Here is a 19,663-nt window from a genome sequence, read left to right as displayed (position 1 = left end):
GAATAGGAGTGTCATACTAAGTCAAATATCTGACAGAATTTTGGAGTTTATTATGTCTACTCATTTGCATTTTTCAGCTCACAAAGGTGCCACTAAGGAAAGAACCTATCCTCTGAAAAGCTATGCAGATAATCCTTAGTTACAGCGCTATCTGCTGTCTTTATGAGCCTAGTTTTAGGTTTTTCTTTATTTTGCCCAGGACTTAAAATGAAACTAGCATGTAGGCATGTTACTTGTCCTTTCAGAGTCTGTATTGGGTATTAGAACTCTTCGGATCTGTGGGAATTGCTCTTAATTTCCTCAAGTCATTAAAAAGCATCAGGAGGCCAGAGATCTGCATAGACAACTCTTTTGAAACTCCTGAATGGTTATTTTCTGGGCCTCCTAAGTTAAACTGTTATGACTAACAGATATTTTTCTAATATCCTCAGTTATGAATGGATTAGAAAGTATTCCATCATTATGGTACCATCATTTTCCTTCTTTTTGCAAGTATGCTTCACTTCCATTACTACTATTGTCTTTCATTTTGCTTCTCATCTCTCTACATTTCCAAACTTCTGTCCCTTCCTTGCTCTTTTACTGTTTTTCAAATTTGTGCTGATTTTGGCTGGGGCAGAAGTAATTTTCTTCATAGTAGCTATCATGGGGCTGCATTTCAGATTTATGGTGGAAATAGTGCTGATAGCACAGGGATGTTTTAATTACTGCTGAGCAGGGTTTATACAGTGTAAAGGCCTTTTCTCCTTCAGACCCCACTTTACCAGTGAGGAGACTGGGGCTGCAGAAGAAGCTGGGAGGGGACACAGCCAGGACAGCTGACCACAACTGACACAGGGACATTTTGTACCACAGAGCACTGTGCTCAGCAGTAAAGCTGGGGGAAGAAGAAGAAAGTGGAAGATGTACAGAGTGATGGCGTTTGCCTTCCCAGGTTACCCTTACCCAGTGATAAAGCCCTGCTCTCCTGGAGATGGCTGAACATCTGGCTGCCCATGGGAAGCAGTGAATGAATTCCTTGATCTGCTTTGCTTTTGTGCATGGCTTTTGCTTTCCCTATTAAACTATCTAAACCTCAATCCACGAATTTTCTCACTTTTATCCTTCTCACTCTCACCCTATCTCACCAGAGGAGAGTGCATGAACAGTTGTGTGGGACTTAGTTGCTGGCTGGCGTTAAACTGCAGCAAAATGGTTTGCATTTTTATGAAGTTATGTAATCCAAAATAGGGTGAATTACCAGCCAAAATTGTCTGCTTTCTCTTTCTCAGTTGATATATTTAATTCTTTTTTGGCTATGTCAAAGTTTTTCTTTAAAAACTCTCTGTTCATAATTTTCTGTTGTGTTTTTTTCTCCTTCTACTTAGTTATCCTCATCATTTTGTTTCAGTCTTCTGAAAACAAGGGGTGTGCATGTGCATATATGGATTCATATACCATGCAGGCACCTATGTGTATGTGTGTTTAAGAATTGCTTTCTGTTTGACCATGGTGAGTTTAACTGAGCAAACATCATCATTGCTTAGGCAACTGGCAATTTTTACTTCAGTGATTAATCTTTGTTTATCAATCATAATCCATCAAGTTATGCCAGATGTTTCTGGCAGTGGTTTAATATCTGTATGTAAACATTCTTGTTTCCAAGTGTTAAACAGGACCACTCTAAAACTTCTGAATTATTCTTTTGACAAAAATTGTGTATTTAGAGATAAATCTTTCCTCACAGAGCCAGAATATTCCTTTACAGAGTATGTTCTCTTCACAAGGAAACAAGATTGCATGAAAACTGACTTTGTATAAAACTCGTGTGCAGTTTTGTTTGAATCTGCAAAGTGTCCCTTTCCAATTATACTGCTGTTTATTCCTAACCAGTCCACGTAGATAAGAAAATTCTTGCTTCAAGTAAACTATACTGTTAATAGTACGATGCTTGAAAATTGAAATGCACAGAAGTTACTGAGCTTGAGTGTGAAATACTTGTTTCTACTGCTGTTTCAGGCCTTTGTAAGTCTGTTTTACCCAGGGGATCAGGCACTCACAGACCGTTATGTGTTTAGCACCTTCACTTGGTGCACAGTGTATGTAAATGTCTCTGACCAAAAGATGTTTTCTTTCCTTCCTTGCGTTGTATTTCTGCACATCCATGGACTGCAAACTTTTATTGTGTTTTCTTTTCCTAGACAATATGGAGAGTGAATCTAGGACTGAGGTCCCTAAAAGAAAATGCTATGAAAAATGCAGCTGTCATAAATTTTATTCAAATTTTTGATTAAGTATGGAATTTTCTCATATAGCCCTGACAAGTGGGATGCTTGTTCTATAATTAAAAATTAACTGGATGCATTACATGTCATCATTTTCATAAAAGTAATTGGATTCACCTCCAGCTTGGCTTAGTTTTCTTCTTTTTTTTACAGCTTTTTCACTTCCAGACCTTACAGAGCAGTTTGCACCTCCTGATGTTGCTCCACCGATTCTTGTCAAGATCATAGAGACAATTGAAAAGAAAGGTAAGCTGAAGAATGAGCTACCTAAGTTTTTTGTTGCTTATGTTAATCAAGACTGCAGAATCAGATCCAGAGCTGGCATGTTCTCTTTCTAGAGCTGATAATGCATCACATTACTTAACATCCAAAATAATCTTCTTTAAGGTTTGTTGCACTGGTTTCTGCTTATTAGAGGCTATTGGGACTGTAGGAGCAAAGCCAAAGCTTACCTCAAATGGCATTTAGTAACTAATATAAGTATTATTGAAAGGTAAGGTAGAAGTATTGGTATTGTTTTGGTTTTTTCTAACCAGTAAGCAGCTTAAGTTGGTTATGGAAATGCCAGCATGACATTGAGTTGGATACACAGCACACAGGGGAAAAAAGTAATGTTTTGTCCCAAAGCAGGGGAAAAAAGAAAAGAATGAAATATGAAGAGGTTACAAGAACTGGTTTTATTCTTCAGGAGTCAATTCTTTACTGCTGCTCTATAGTGAGCCAGACAGAGTTTCTTTTGTGGTTTTTTACCTCACCTGCTTTCCTGTGCTGATGTCTCCCCATCCTATTGAGGCTTTCCTCTTTCTTTTACAATGTCGTATTTCTTTTGCCCTATTTCTGTCTTCCTGGCACCTACTATGATGTTGCCTTCACAGACCTGGTGAGGTAAGGAGCAGCTCAATGAGTCCTACTCATTCAGGAGCCTTAAGCTGGGGGACAAGAGCAGAAGTGGTATTCTGATCAGAATTAGGCTGCTGTCCTTGGAGACATAGGTTCTAATATAGTCCTCTGACACTTTAGAAGAATGTAAGCCTTTTCTGAAAGAGTAGGAGCTTGCTGATATCAACGTGAAAGGCCAGTATTTAGCACCAGTTTGCATAACAAACTGCTGCTTTCAGGTGACACCAGTGATAGTGTTAAATTGTCACTGCTCTGCATCCCTGCACATGGTCTCTTTCCTTGTGTCTTCTCTATTTTCACTGATGTAGGAAACTTGTAAACAGTATCTTTCATGTGAAAACATTTAGTGATGTCTTTTGTAATAATTCAGGCGAATTATTAGACATATTATGTAAGATATACAGATATTTTCTCTGACACCAGTGTGAGTCTGTTTCCTAGTCCTGGCCTTCTGCAGTTGGCCAGTACAGAATATGTGGGACTACTGGCATCTCTGATCTTCCTTGCCCAGCTCTTTCTGTAGACACAGCAGTTTAAATGCATAAAGGGGTGTCTTACAGGCTTAAAAAGCAATCACATTTTTAGTGTGAAAAGAATGTTGCTAATTTATACTGTCAGTACTTACTGAAGAAAACAGAAATATGTTGCGTCAGAGCAACAGTCACCAAAATATTAATACGTCCCATTGATTTTGTTTTGAAGGTCTGGAGTGCTCAACTTTGTATGGAGCACAAGGCTCAAACAGCACAGTGGAATTAAGACAAATTTTTGAATGTGGTAAGTACAGTTCTCTTCCTTAAAGCACTGGACAGATTTTGTGGTCAGACCACTCCCACTCATGTATGCTGGTTCTCAATAATATACTATTAAAACGACATACATAAGTAAAAAAGTTCTCTAACTTTTACACTTCATACTTAAAGTATTTTTCACTTTTAAAGTTGTCTTTTTTCATGTCTCCACTGCCTGTTTTTCTTCTAAGAATAATTTTTTAAATCTCTTCTTGTCCTCTTGCTTGTTCAAAGACTGACAATCTAGCTGTACAGAGAAAAACAAGGTGTTTTGTTCAGAATCAATGTAAAGATAATTATTCCTGAAAGGCTGCAGGTTATTATTTTGTAAACAAATGGCCAGTTGTTTATATATAGTTCTGTGTGTGCATTTTTTTGGTCCAGTGGGTGAGGTGGCAATAGCAGCCGATTATCTACCTGCTGCAGAGTGATACTGAAGTGAAAGAGACAATTGATTCAATATTGTAGGCTGAGTTCTCAGACAGTAAAATGCAACTACACCAGTAACACCACATACCCCTTCAAGTTTCCTGAAATATATTTCCTCTTCTTTCTTGGTATGCCTAATTTCTACTTCGCGCCAGAATATATTGCCATGGCAGCACAGTTTCAGTATGAGAGTAGGAGGAGAGTTTGGCCACGACTTGGCAAGCTGGTGTGCAATGTGTGGTGTGAGCTTTCACTTGCTTAAAAGAGCACAAAATAGAAGGGGTAGAAAATGAAAATGGTTACGTGCCTTGTTGCCAGAGGGACAAAGAAAGCAAACTCACACAGTGAATTAGTCTCCTCATTTTTAATAATTGCAAACATTAACAAAGTGAATAAGAGATGATACTCTGAGATGATATTCAGAAAAACCCTTGTTTTTTCAAAACAAAAGAGCATCCTCCCCTGCACTGATTGTGGTAGCAGTGAAGTGTATGTGTACAAGCAGGGAGAGGAGATAGGCATGTGCTAGCAGCCTCATGATAGCAGTCACATTTTTAGTATCGTATTTATATTTTTCAGTCCAGATAAATCCAGATTTTCTGTGGCACCAATATGATTGTATCTCTTAATTTATCTGAATCTTTTCTTAAGTCTTTAAACTGAGATATACTTTTATGAAGGGTTCATCTATCTCTTGAGATGAAAAACTCATGGTTTACATGTATTCTTACTTAAAATGTAGTTATGTTTGAGTAACAGGAACAGAACCTTACTCTTTAGTAGAAGTGTCTCTTTCTGAGGTCTCTTTAAGATAGGATTGGGATCTTCCAGGACAGAGCTGGTGCAGGGAGTATGCAGGTGCAGGGATACAGACAAATCTCATTTCCTCTGCCTGCTCTCTTTGAATTAGCAGAATTCTAATGCAGAGGGCAAAGTCAGCTTTGGTCACAAAGTTGTGAACTTGCATTAGTGTGCTGTTCTGCTAGTGGTTAGAATGCTCTCCATTTTTTAATTGAGTTACTGTCTGTTAGCATCAACACAATACTATCTAGCTCCAAAATCAAAGCTGACTTACATCTGGCCAGCTCAGCAGATGGTAGAGTTCGGGTCTGTCTACAATACTACACCCAGAAAGTTGCAAAGTGTACTATTACTCATGTATTCATTATCGTAATTTGGGACATACTTTAGAGAAATGGTCAACACTGAAGAAGCATGATTTAACTTAGTTTATGAAATAAAAGACAGCCAGTGAGCAACAAAACTAATAAAAACTGGTTTTTTAAGAATTTATAGTTGGATTCTCTGACACACCATTGCTGCTGTAGAATTCATTCCCACACTGCAAGTTTTGTATCATCAAAGACATTCATTATGTCTTCTTTCTCATGCAAATTCTTTGGTGTCCGATAAGATTTGAGCTCATATTGCAAGCTTTTCGTTGGGGAAGACAAAGGAGGTGAAGAAGCAGCAAAGTTTCTCACTACCCCCTCTTGGCTGCTTTATTTCACGGTGTTTGTAGACACACCATATATCTGATTGCTCTACTTCCCCATTGCCTTTGTTTAAACTGGACAAACAGATTCAGTAGTTATTTTACCAGGGACCTTGCTAGATAGAAGGTTGATCAGCATTAATGCCTCTAAATGCTTGTACAAAATATGGATCTTTTTGTATACACTTCGGACTTTACTGTGCCAGAGTTTCATGTTATAGGATGAACCCTAATCTTGCTTTTACTAACTAAGGATTTCTGTATTTTCCCATTTTTATTTTTGCTGCCGATATTCCTTGCTCCGACACTAACAAGTAGTCCTTTATGTGACACTCCCAAACCTTATCCCAAGTCATAGCTATCCTGGAAGGGGGTATCAAGTTTTACAAGACAAATCCCAACAGCTGCATAAACCACCAAACACACAGTTCTGCACGTGTATATTTGCTTCAACTTAGTTACATAAATATTTGCAGACTTGGATCCCCAAGATGTTAATCAAACTTTCAGTCATAATAGAAATAGCTCCCTGTAGAGAAGCTGCATTTGACCAAACCTTTGATTAGTACTTACTTCTTACACAAAATATTTACATATAAAACAGAGACCTGTAAAAAATATTCTGATGTCTCATAACATTGCCAAGATGCAGCAAGTCACTACCATTACTCTGAGTTCAATCCTGAGCTGTATGTGACGGAAGGCCACACACAGCTATGGAAGCCATTTGGTTCATCAGATGCCAAAGGACTGAGCAGGGTGTTGAACTCTGTGTGTTCTTCATCTCAAAGGTGTTTCTTGGTGTCTTACATTCTTATGAATTGTTCCCTATAAACCAGGTGAAAGTTAGCAATTTTGGCTTATTATGAGCTTGTATATTTTTTCCAGTTTCTGAAGTCTGAAAAGCATGTTTCTCTTTCCCTTTAGATGCCTCTTCATTAGATTTAGAGACATTTGATGTCCATACTTTATCAGATGCTCTCAAGAGGTATATCCTGGACCTGCCAAATCCCATCATTCCAGCAGCTGTTTACAGTGACATGATTTCTGTCGCTCAAGGTATGATTATCACATTATTTCAAATGTCAAACAAAAAGCTTTTGTTAGAATTCTGAATATCTGGTGGTTCAGCTATCACCCACAGAACAGCAAAGATTCTGCACAACCTGGCAGCCTCACAGAAGCCTTTACCACTTTCGATGAAAGCTGTTTCAGTTCAGATCTAGACATTATTCTGCATTATTTGGTTACTTATTTAGGTAAACATAATGGAAAATACAAGGGATAACACAGTTCTCTTCACTTTAGTAACTAGAAATACTATAGAAGAACTGGGGGAAAAAATCAAGGACTTGCCTGTATACAGAAAGCTAATTTTTAACTTTTTATCAGTGCTGACAAAGTAAATGTATTAGAGGTCATGGAGTGCTGTATTACATTGGGGCTGCAGATTGTGAAGTGAGAAATACATGCATGTGAGATTCATCATCTACAGTGGTCATTTAAAACAAGTACAGCTTACAGGCTTTCAGCACGTGGGCCAAGTATTCTGTTATATATCTCAGGACAGGATATTGTTACTGGTAACCTTCAAAGTTAGAACAGCACCTGTGAGACTTATCTAGTGCATCTCAGAATTACCCAATCATGTGTGACGCTAAACACAAGACAGACTTCTACCAGTACACTCTGAACACATTGTGGTTTTTACCAAAATGCATATCTGTTTCCATTTGACTTTTAAATACTTGCTCTTTACTCTTCCCTGAGCATTTCATTTCTTTTAAAAGAAGAAAGAAATCGTATGGCTCTAATGAAGGACAGAATTATTTTTTTCTGTAAAATTGGTGCTTCTGAAGGAGTCACATATAGTTTCATTTTACTTGAACGTTCCTGTGCTGGTTTCAAGAATTGTTTATCTGTTTGCTTGCAGAAGTGCAGAGCTCAGAGGAATATGCTCAGTTGCTCAAGAAACTGATCAGATCTCCAAATATACCTCCCCAGTATTGGCTCACACTTCAGTATTTGCTCAAACATTTCCTCAGAGTTTGTCAAGCCTCCAGCAAAAATCTCTTGAATGCAAGGTCTCTGGCTGAAATTTTCAGCCCTCTGCTTTTCAAATTCCAGATAGCAAGGTATGTGGGTCATCTTTACCATATTTTTTACTGTAAATATGAATTAGTTATATACAAAATAAGATAAATGAAGTAATTTTCTGACCTTATTTCTGATGCGAGGTAAATTTTTTCCTTTTTTTTTTTTTAATTTTAAAGTAAACTTTTGTATTTCTCCTAGTTCTTACTGCTTAATCCATTTCTTGCAGCTCTGATAATACAGAACACCACATAAAAGTCCTAGAGGTTTTAATCACAAGTGAATGGAATGAGAGACAGCCCATACCAGGTAAAAAATATTTTTAATCTAAAAAGTTATCTGTTCTCTTAAATATTAAAATTCAACTTAAGGACGGTAAATGCTTTTGTTTTTTCTATTTAAATCAAACTTAATGCAAGGCAAAAGTGTACAATTACAGAGCTAAGTAGAAGTTCCTCGTATGTTTTATAGTGGTGTGCAGTATTTGTTTTATAAGCAATAGTCTTTTTTCATTGAAGTCATTTTAGTGCCAATAGTTTGTACAGCCCTTAGGATTTTTGTTCTCTTTCAGTAAACAGCAAATAGGAATTTGTGAGTTTTTTGAGACCTGTAAACCAATAGAATGCATATCATACAGTGGTAGGGGGCTTAATTCTCCAGGTTTTATTGAACTCTCGATTTACTCCCAGGTAAATTTTCTTAGATTTGCTATACCCTATGGAGACATTATTTACATACATGTATTTTTTAATCCAGATACTAAAAAGATTTATTTACCAATATCAATAAATAATGTGAAAAATATTAAGAGCCCATGCAGGAAAGTTAGATCCCACGTGTATTGCTTCTGTTAGTTAACATCTAATTAAGTCAACAAATAGTAAAGCCCACCTCTAATTTATGCAAAATCTCTGGGTCTGAATCAGGTATTTGGTAGAAGCAAGGCTTGCTAACTATGTGGAAAGGACATTACTAATGCAGGGAACTTTACATGTTAGCTGAAAGCAATTCCTTTCACAGCTTATTAACAGAGACTATCCTAACAAAGGAAAGGGTGAACAGAGCATTGGACAGCCTGTACCTTTCCCACCTCTGTAGTCAAAGCACAAAATAAAGTTCATGGCAGTAGGATTTGCAGAGTTGCTTAAGATCTGAAGAGCTAGAACACAGCAGAAAAGTGCTTTATTTTCTGTATTTCAGGTAGGCACATTGTATAATCCTCTTCATCAGCTAATGAAGATTAATTTAAAATGGCTAAAATTTTTGTTCCTAATGCTCTGTTTGAAAGGCTTTTCTAATCTTGCCAGCTCTGTTAGTTAGGAAACTTTCCCTAACATTTCGTGTACATCCGTTTTTCAGCTTGCTATTTAGTTTTGTTCAATTTTGGTAAAGTATTAAGCAGGGATTTCCAGAACCACTGTATATTTTTCTGCCTAGTGCTTTGTAACAACTAGGAGAGTGCAAACTTACAGTATTTGTCCTATTTTACTAAGAATCAGCAAATAGCTGCTAATTGTAGAAGAATTACTGTCTTTGTCACATGTTACAAGCCTTAAAAAGCAAAACAGATTCTAATAGTCTAATGCTAATAGCATTTTTTATGGTTGAATGTTTGCAAACGCTTTGGAGTATGTAAATATGTATGTCTAGAGGCACTGGTTGGGAGGTTACAAAGGTGGAGTCAATGGTTTCTTCAGTTTCAATGCGAGGATTTTATAAATTGCATTTTAGAGATCACTTGGTTGCATATCTGCCTGAGTTGCTTCATGTGAGGAAAGTATAAAAGTGAAAGGTGTTAGAACTACTAATGAGGACAAGGAATCTAGTCATTTTGAGAATGTCATTAGGGTGCTTGAAGAAATGCCATTGTATCCATCAGATTTATACGATTTGACACTACATTAATAATTATAATTGAACATCTGTTTGTTTTTAATATTACTTCTGCATTAATTAATATAGCATGATGCAATAGTTTACTTTGACAGTCCTACTAGGATTTTTCATGTGATCTGTTACAAAAACAGAACTCCTTCCCTGTGCATTTCAAAGTCCATCATGTCTAGTGGAATGTTTTTTAGTAGAACACTTTAGTAGTACATGTACTAATATGCTGGAAAAAAACCTCAGATACAAATTTTCAGGCTTTGTACTGTCTGGCTAGCTAGTCTCTCTGCCCTCAGGCCTGTAAAAAGTTTGAATCATTTTCAAAAGTTGAATCTGTATAGAATGTTCTGTAAGTTTGCAGGATTAGGCCACAAGTCCATTTTCCACACCAATATCATTCAGTGACTGGAACATCTGAAGAGGGCTGTTTTTATAGTTCTCATAGAACTATTAAAAACACTCTGTGTTCTTCAGCATTGTCATCTTTAAGATTATTGCTTGTAGTGGCTTGATTTTCCATAAAGACTGTTTAGATACATTGTAATAAAAAGAAGATTCCAATAAATAGACCTTATTTGTTATGTAAGTATTTTGAGAATTACAATCTTTAACAGAATTTTACAAGTGGAGAATTCGAGAGGTTTTAAGCAGAAAGAATTTTACTTACTGAAAATAACGTCATGACTAAGTGACAACAGGGAAGCCAGTGCTGCCAGGTTTCTTCTCTTTTTCACAGGCTGGAGTGATGGCTTCCTCCCTTCTTAATTCTTTTTATTAAGATGAGAACATTCTGTCTAAAACAAGCTGTGCATGAAGTTCTGGTGGTATTTTACGCAGTATATAAATACAGTAAATGCAGTGTTAGAGGTAACTGATCTGAATAGCAAGTAGATCTTTGCACAGCTGTCGGGTTTTTTTCCTTACCACTTCACCCACTAATTATCCTTCTTACCTGAAAACAATAGGAAGTAAGGAACTGGACCTTACATGTTATTGTATTTTAAATTAGTATCTTAAATTAGGCATCTTCAGTTGGACATCTTTTAGCTAGAGTGATGATTTTTGGATGCCATAACACAAACAGAAGAGTTACTCCTAGACCATTACTTGATTTACCACAAAACGGTTGGATTGGGGTTTTTTGTCTGTAATGGTGTTCATCAGCAAGCTATAGATTCTAGTTTGTGGATTAGAACAGTGCTTAGTCCTACACAAAAGTACTGAAGTTAACAATACCTATTCATAGAATCGTAGGTTCTTGTGTAGCAGATGAAGACAAAGTAATGTTGCAGGAGAAATAAGGCTGGAAAAAATGAGATCAATTTTCTGATTCTTGTCTCATTCTTCAACTTTGTCAGTATGAGAGACAAAAGATGGTGGTGGTGGGCAAGGTAGGTGATTTTTTGCATCCAGTCTGAACACCCCAGCTTGATGTACAGCTGCACAGACTTTAAATTAAAGAGTACAGTCAGAAACAAAGTACAGGTCTCTAAACGTGGTATTCAAAACAGTATTATTAGAAGAAAATATCTTAATTGTAACAGATTTTAGCAAGTAGTGCTGCTCATGTCTCACAGAATATCACACATCATACAGACTTGTGAAGGTAAATAGCGGAAAATAGGCTATATTAGGCTGTGTTTATAGGCATAGGGTAGTTTTATAGCACTGGGGTAGTTTTTTCAGTTAGTTGTCAAGGATCTTAAAGTCTCCTGGAGGTGGTCTGCCCTGGATGCAGATCCCAAAGCTGCCCATGGGGCAGTAGGTGCTTGGGGCAACAGGGTCAGTTTAGCACTCACAGCTGCAAAGGCAGGCCACACAGAGAAAATTGGGAGGTGATTTTGGGTGGGGAATTTAGGGAGATAGGGGTCCTTTCTGGAGTTGGGGTGGTGTTGAGGAGTGGGAAGGGGCTTTGGGTGTGTGAGACTAAGGTGTGTCTTAGGAAGGCAAAGAGGAAGTGGGATGTGGAGAGAGAGCAAGGGGATGTGGGGAGCTGGTAGCATTGCTGGTGAAGAGCAGAAAAAGAGCTACAGGAAAGGAAAGAGCTGCCTTGTATCAATGAATCAAAGCTTCTAATAGCCTGTGCACTAACTAGAGCTGAGCTGCTTTGTCTGGGCTGTCCATCCCAGTTTATCCCTGTTTCCTAGGCTTGTAACATAATGGCTCAGACTCTGAAATACTGCAGGCTGAAAAAGTAGGTTTTATTACTGAGAGGATCATAGGTAAGAATGAGTGAGGTAATAAGACTGCCTTATATGTAGCTGCTCGCTTGTTGGAGATGAGGTGAAAGTCTTGGCAGCATCACCAAGGTGAAGACACTTTGCTTTTAGTTACATAAAACATTTGCACAAGTGGTAGCGTAACAGCTAGAGCCAGGGCAATGTGAAGGCTGATCCAGTTCCTCCTGGAATTTGACTCAAAGGTACCTTGGATTGCTGTAGGCATCAGCCTGAGACTACAGTCCTGTCGGTAGTGTCCTGGGGCCATAAACAAATGTGTAGGAACGCTCTCCGTTGTCAGAACTTGTCTGCAGCATGTCAGAGTCTTGGCTGGACTGCCAGCAGCACCGAGCGTGGTTTGGAGCATGCAGAAAGCTGCGAGTCCATGGACAGCAGATCCCGTGCCCACGGCAGATCCTGTGCATCCGTGTCTCACCCAGCAGAGGGCGGCCCTTCTAAGCTAATAAAAGCCAGGCTTTATCCGTGACCTAACGGAAAGCACAACGCTTGGCTAACCACCGTACTTTGGAATGCTGTATCCTTGGTCTAAGTTTTGACACAAGCCTGTGCTTTATGTTTCTCAATACCTTATTGCAAGTGTTTGGTAAAAGTGAAACAATGCAAATGACGTTGTGAGCATTTTTTGTGGATTGTTATGTCCATATGCAAGTATTTGTATGTATAACACATGCAAGCATGTCAAATCTGATCAGTTCCCTTCCTGCTTCAGACATAATTTTTTAGAAAAAAAATGTGTTGTGTTAATAGAAGAACACTGTGAATATGACTGAAAGGAATAGTAGTCTGCAGATTAAATGGACACCCCTCAAGATTTTGAAATTTAAATAAAAAGATAAGACAGGGCAATATTTGAAAATACGTGTGCATGCCAGTATCTTTTTTTGACAAGATAATTGATTCTCTCCTGCAGGATAATGAGGAATTCATTATCTCTGTGTGGGTATCTATGCTTTTTTAACTGATAAAAAAGTTCAGTGAACCAAGTTTGGGTTGTTGTTCTTCCTTTGACTATATACATCTGTATTGTGGCCCTATAAACCAAGAAATGTTCTCAAGCCCTTCTGCAATTTTAACAGTAAAGAAGTATATCAACTACAGACTGAAGCTGAATTAGTTCAGAAACACAGGTTTCCATCTCCACTTGAAGTAGTCTGTACCTTTATGACTGCTGCTTTAAATTACATTTAGAACTGACCATTGTTCAAGTAGTCAGAGGCTAAAACTAGGGGAAGCAAGGGATTGTTCTAGGTGAAGCTAATCAACCAACTGCAAAACATCAAAAATGTACTGCAGATATTTGGGATTTCATTATTAGGTGCAAGTGGTGTTTCATAGCATAGGAGGATTTTGGTATGTGAAGTATTAAGGAAGAAAAAACTTTTCAATACTATTTTACTGCCTTAAGGAGCAACAAGCAGATCTCAAAGAAATTCTCAGTGTTTTTATTAGAAATTCTCACTGTTGGCAAGAAGTGGGAGGAAAATACTAATCCCCTTCTCTCTTTCTCTTAATGTGTTTGCTTCTCCTTTTACTTTGAATTTATTTCCTTGTAGAAGTTTAGCTGGCAAAGAATGTAACTTCTGTAGGCAGAGGGAAGCAAACTCTTCAGTCGCTGCTCTGTTCCTTTAGCAAGTTTGATCTCCACCAAACACTAAGGCAAAGAAAATAAACTTTACCTCTCTGTACAATTTTACCTCTCTGTGTTCATTTACCCACCTGCCTGCCCAAGAAATGAACAATCCTGATATATTGGAAACCACCATGGATACAGGCAGTGTTTTGTCTAATATTTTTAGTTCTATAGGAAATTGATAAAAAGCCTCTACAGCCTCAGACTAAGGGTCTTGAAAAGCACCTTTATTTGTGATCCAGCGTGAGCATATAGGAGGTGATGCTGTGCTTGCAAGCAGGCTATTTTTCTCGCACAGGGCTGCTTCTAGAGATGCAGCTATTTTCAAGGAAAATTTTTATTCTCTGTTCTTTCTGCAGTTAGCCACTTCCCGTATTTGGTTGTTCATGGTGCTTTTCTCATCTTCTGCATGCAGCAGCCAGTGATAGGGACTATTTTAAGGCCTCTTACAATGGTCTTCTCATTTACTTAGCTAAAATGAGAAAGTTAGCCCCGCACTGGCCACTTGTTAGCTGATGACAACTTTTACTTTGAATCTTGCTCCCATCCCCCAACTGAAATCCCTGGCTCAGCAAATATTTGAACCTACCCAAGTTAATCATGAAACCGAGATCCTTATCTGAGAGAGACGTGCAAGCTACTGAGGGTGGTGGTTTCTTTTTTTTTTTTTTTCACCGTACTGAAGTCAGGTTCACTTTTTAATGATGAACCAGAGTAAGTGGATACCTTCTGCACAGCACAGAGGTTTAAGCAGCTGAGAGACAAGGCTTGGATTTTCTCACTGCAAGTTACAGCTCTTTTAGGAGTTTTTATGGAACACTGGTTGGAAAGCAGAGCAATCTCTTTTTCTTCATTGCTTCAGAGAAGCCTCCTAGTAAATGGAGGTTTTAGGGTTTATTTTTAAGCAAGATTTTTATAAGAGGAAACCAATATTGGATCGTATTTTCGACTGTATTAAAAGGGTGATCATCTGCGATGCGTAATTTACAAAGTAAGTGATTTTGAGTTTCTGTGGTTTTTTCATCATCTCATGGAAGTATTGTACTGTAACTGATTACCAGGTAGAGCTTTAAATGTCCTAAGATATATGAATTTAAGTCAAGTACTTCAGTACCTCTCTAGGTTATATACAGAATGGGGAATAGCCTATCTGCCTCCTTTCTTTTCTTGCCTGCAGGCTAGGCTAGTCTGAGCTGAGTACTAACCTGATTATACAAGTTTGTTCAGTCCTAAATTTGGCCACCAGTGAAACCCTAGGGAAGTAATTTTTCCTGAAAGTCTTTATTCAATGGAATAAAAAAAACTTACTGATCCCACATGAGACCTAAAAGCAGCAATGCAGTTTTTGTAGGAAATCTTTGTAACTTAATTTAAATAATTACCTTGGCAACTTAACTGTTTGGGTAGCAGGTGTGCAAAACCTCTAAGTTCAGTAGTTAGACTTGTGTCTGGAGTGATTTTAAGTATCCTATTTCATTTTGGAAATGGAAAGAATCTTTGGAGCATGTCTATCTCAACAGGAAGGGGAGAGTCTACTTCAAAATGAAGTTTCTAAATGTACAAAGCAAACTAGCATGCATCTTTTTGTATATGTTGGTACTCCAGACATGCTCTTGTATGTCGATGCTTGTCTAAAAGAGGTAACCTGCTCAGGGGCACAGACAGTGCAGGGTGAGGGTGGAGGGCAGGGGTGAAATATTTAGAGAGCATATAAATTGTGTTAATTTTTTTTAATGAGTATTTGTGAGGTAGAGCACATTTCAGCTGCTCCAGGATTTCTTATGCTATAAGGCCCAGATAGTTGCTACAGCTAGTCTTTGCTGTAGATATTTCTGGTCTCTGGTTTTCTCCTCCCCATAGATTATAGTGAGTATAAAGTGTTCATATTGCTTTACAGAGCATTCTGCTCTGAAGTTAATAGCCTGTTCTGTCCATGTTTCTTCCAAGAGGTTAGAGAGAGTTACAGTCAGTGATGGAGGGAGTTAAGATGGAATATTTCTAAATGGTTGGAGGTTGCTGATGATATAAAGTCAAGGGGCAAAAGAGACACTGACAAAGGACTCTTGTTTTTAAAAACAATTAACTTGATAAATATATCAATGAGAATAGGGTAGAGAAACTATGTGAAAAGGCAGGTTGAATCTTATTGTATCCTCAGAGCCTTTTTTATGTTCAGCAAAACCACTGTTCAAGATCTTGCTCAGTTTTTACTTTCTTCCATGGTTTTAATGAATCTGCTGAATGTGAGATTACAGTATTTGGGGTTTCAATTTCAAAATTAATTAATCTAGATTGATTTGAATTGTGTATTATTACATAATGGTATGAGAGGAAGACCTCTCTGCGGTAAGCATGTTTTAAATAATAATCTCAACTCTATCAGACCTGTGTGCCCATAAAAATAGTAGAAATATGTAGAGTTTAAAAACATAATCCATATTTCATTATGTGTATATATACATCTCTCTGTGTGTTTGTGTAAGATGAGTGTGTAATGGATATACACACAGAGTCATGCTCTTCTCTAATGCATCTCTAATATGTGTAGTAGGTAGAATCCTTTTAAATTTTTTTGAATGGCAAACTTGAGGCATTTAAGCCAGAGAATGCACCTGAGATGTGACCGACCTGCTTCTGAAGGGAGCTGCCCTGTGTGTGAACGTGTGTTTTGTGCGCGTGTGTGTAAGAGCTACGTGCTGCAGCATATCAGCCTTTTGTCATCCTGCCAGGATTGGACTGTACCATGCTGCAAAGTCAGGAAAATGAGCCAGGAACATGGGCAAGGAGAGCAGAGTTGCTCCTTTTGTGTGTAATACCAGCTTTATATTGCAATTCTGCTAAATGTAGATTCTTCCCAAAACTGAAATTGTTTTAAGATTAATGTAGAACAAAATGAGGAAGCAGGAGTGGTTTGGTGACATTATTTTGACATGATTGGCTGAGGATTATGATGTAATAGGTTACAGTGCAGCCCCTTATAGGTTTTAAAATGAATTCCAAGACACCATTACAAAGACAGCCTGACTCCTTTCTTGTATCTGAGCTTACTCAGTGAAACTCATACAAATGTACAATACTGTTTGGAATATGGAAGAACTGGATATAGAATATCCTAAGACAGATATAAATTGTGGCACAGACTTGATGTTTTACATAGAAATGGATCCACCAGGTAAAACTGCAGTCTTATTATAGAAGACTTAATTAATTTTGGTCTTTACATTAGCTGTTAAAAAAAATCTTACTGGATATGTGGGATTTCTTTACTTTGTTATTGATACAAATAATTTTCCTTTTTTCATAAATTAGAATAAAATTTTGGATTAGTGCATGGTTGTAGTAATTAGAATCTTGAAATATTAAAATACCTGTCTGCTTACTTAATTGAATTTTTACTGAATTGACCGGTTTCTGTTTTTATTTTATTATGTCAGATGTAGTTCTAGTCCTGCTATTATATCATTAAAAATTTGTATTTCTATTTTTGCTCTCTCTGTTCCACACTGTGCCTAAAAGGAGATGCTGTAGTAACACTCATATTTCCTGAAACAGTGATTACAAACCATTTGCTTGGATTGTTTTAGGAAAAAACATTTTTAAAATCTAGCAATACTAATTGAATGCCTGTTATAGCATCATTTTGTTCATGTCATATGAAAGTATTATGCTATCCTGATACTCCTTGCAACTTTAAAACATTGTCTTTTGAGCCTGGTCATAATATACAGGACAGGAATGATGTACTTACTGGAGAAGTGAAAGAGCTGAGTTGATTTTTAATCCTGATTCCAGTGTAGTCCCCCTCGTTACTAAGTCAGTGCTGCAGTATCTTCTCTGGCACCCACTGGTATACATATGCAGCTTTGACATTGAAAAAGCTGGGGGGGGGAGCAGGGGGGGGTGTTTTTAATCAGTCCTGGCATTTGGAACACAATTTATTCTGCAGAATACTAAGATTAACACAAGGGATATTTGGGTCACAGATGGGTTTCTTAAACTGTTGGGTTTAGTTTTTTGGTGGTTTTTTTGCAAATCATTGCACAGAATGCTGAGGATTACAAAACCCTGATTCTTCTTCAAATATACTGTACTGCTATGGGCTTGCATCTTTTATTACTCAGCTTCTAGGTAAGAAAACAGCAAAATTCCTCTAAGACCATTACGTAGAAGGATTAAAAAAAAAGTGGCATGTTTTATTACTTGTGTTCACCTGAAGATGGTGAAAGGAGGTAAAAGCAAACTTCAGATTTCTTTTTTCTCAAATGCTTTCTTCACAGGGGCAGGAGTTGAGTATGGTGTTATATTCTGCTTAAAATATATTATTGCAAAATAACATCATTTTTTCAAACAGTACAACTTCATTTTGAACTATTTCATTTTCAAGTATCTTGATTCCTGCAATGTCTTTTAAAGACTGTTAATGGTAGACAACTCTGTTTGGCAACCAGTTATTTTTTTTAATACACTCATAGATTTATAAAATTGTTTAATAATGTGTAATTTCAAGGAATATATGGTCATGTTTTCAGTGAGTTACAACTTTTCTTCCCTCCTTTCATTTGCAGCACTGCCTCCTAAGCCACCGAAACCTAATACCGTAACTAACAATAGCATGAATAACAACATGTCATTACAAGACGCTGAATGGTACTGGGGGGATATCTCAAGGTAAATCACCTCAAGACATGTATTTCCTATGTTTGGCTTTATGTTATTCTTGCTGTGCTATTCTGTGTATATGTATTATGCTTTGAGTGTAGAAAATTCACTGTTGTAAGAGCCGTTTTTAGGATAGTTTCCACCACAAACATATTACAGTTGGTTTAATTCCAAACATGACTAAAAAGTTACTGGCAGTCAGTTAGAATGTAGTATGCAAAATGATTGTTCTGTTACTTTAACACAGTTATATGAAATGCTAGCATGAAAAGATAGCACTAAGAAAGAAATCATTTTCTTCTTGTCTTTCATTCAGAACCTCAACTGTAGGCACAATAGTTAGCAAGTCAGACTAACAAGTGCCATGTATTAGCAACATTTTTATCTGCACTATATATAGGTATATTAGACCAGCACTGGCTGCTCCAATTGTACAGGCTTGTACGAACAAGCAGAAAGACCTTTGCATGAATAATAATTTTGTCCAGCAGTGAGAGTGCAGAGTATGCCATTTTTTATCCCACTTGTTCTCTAACAATTTAAAATAAGCTATTAAATAGTTGTATTAATATGGAGACATAGAAGGCTTCTAAAACTCACTTAATTAAAAACATTTGAATTTGAATTTAGAGTACCATGGCAGAATAAATGTGTGAGAACTAATTGAAATTATTGGTTACTTTTGCTTTCATTTTAGGGAAGAAGTAAATGAGAAGCTTCGAGACACAGCAGATGGTACCTTTTTGGTACGAGATGCTTCAACCAAAATGCATGGGGACTACACACTTACACTGAGGTAAAACTACTTACATTGGGTCTGCAATACTCGATAGTAAAATGCAATACCTGCACTTAATGTAGAGTATTCTTTAGGAAATAGTACTTGAAGCATGCCTAACTTTTCAATATACTTTATTTGCAGGAAAGGAGGAAATAACAAATTAATCAAAATTTTTCATCGGGATGGAAAATACGGTTTTTCTGACCCATTAACTTTCAACTCTGTGGTCGAGCTAATAAACCACTACCGGAATGAATCTCTGGCCCAGTATAATCCTAAACTGGATGTAAAATTACTCTACCCAGTTTCTAAGTACCAGCAGGTAATTTAGTTTATTTTCTTTGCATTTCACTTAAATACAGAGAAATTATTGCAGCACTTCCAGAACATGAAGAACTTCAGCTCTGTTAATGTTTGAAAAAGCAAGTGGGTACAAAACCTGATATTTTTGTGTAAAGCCAACTCCACACTATGCATGTAAATATTTAGAACT

General features: G+C 37.3%; 1 protein-coding gene across 5 annotated transcripts in view; it reads left to right on the top strand.

The window, feature by feature from the left end:
* Nucleotides 1–19,663, top strand: part of PIK3R1 (phosphoinositide-3-kinase regulatory subunit 1) — a 62,905-nt gene that overhangs the window by 33,512 nt on the left and 9,730 nt on the right. For 2 of the 5 annotated variants that reach the window (XM_048290652.1, XM_048290653.1), the window contains exons 3-10: nucleotides 2,418–2,510; nucleotides 3,867–3,941; nucleotides 6,807–6,938; nucleotides 7,813–8,014; nucleotides 8,203–8,282; nucleotides 18,296–18,398; nucleotides 19,087–19,185; nucleotides 19,312–19,492. In XM_048290652.1, the coding sequence (XP_048146609.1) occupies nucleotides 2,418–2,510; nucleotides 3,867–3,941; nucleotides 6,807–6,938; nucleotides 7,813–8,014; nucleotides 8,203–8,282; nucleotides 18,296–18,398; nucleotides 19,087–19,185; nucleotides 19,312–19,492 (965 nt within the window). Of the gene's footprint in view, nucleotides 1–2,417; nucleotides 2,511–3,866; nucleotides 3,942–6,806; nucleotides 6,939–7,812; nucleotides 8,015–8,202; nucleotides 8,283–14,397; nucleotides 14,722–16,688; nucleotides 16,903–17,689; nucleotides 17,859–18,295; nucleotides 18,399–19,086; nucleotides 19,186–19,311; nucleotides 19,493–19,663 lie in introns of those variants that run through there. The other 3 variants (XM_048290655.1, XM_048290654.1, XM_048290656.1) reach the window with 3 other exon arrangements.

Source organism: Corvus hawaiiensis, chromosome Z (assembly GCF_020740725.1).
Source record: "Corvus hawaiiensis isolate bCorHaw1 chromosome Z, bCorHaw1.pri.cur, whole genome shotgun sequence".
NCBI lineage: Eukaryota > Metazoa > Chordata > Aves > Passeriformes > Corvidae > Corvus > Corvus hawaiiensis.
The sequence above is the reverse complement of the archived record's forward strand: the minus strand, read 5'-3'. Positions and strand labels throughout refer to the sequence as shown.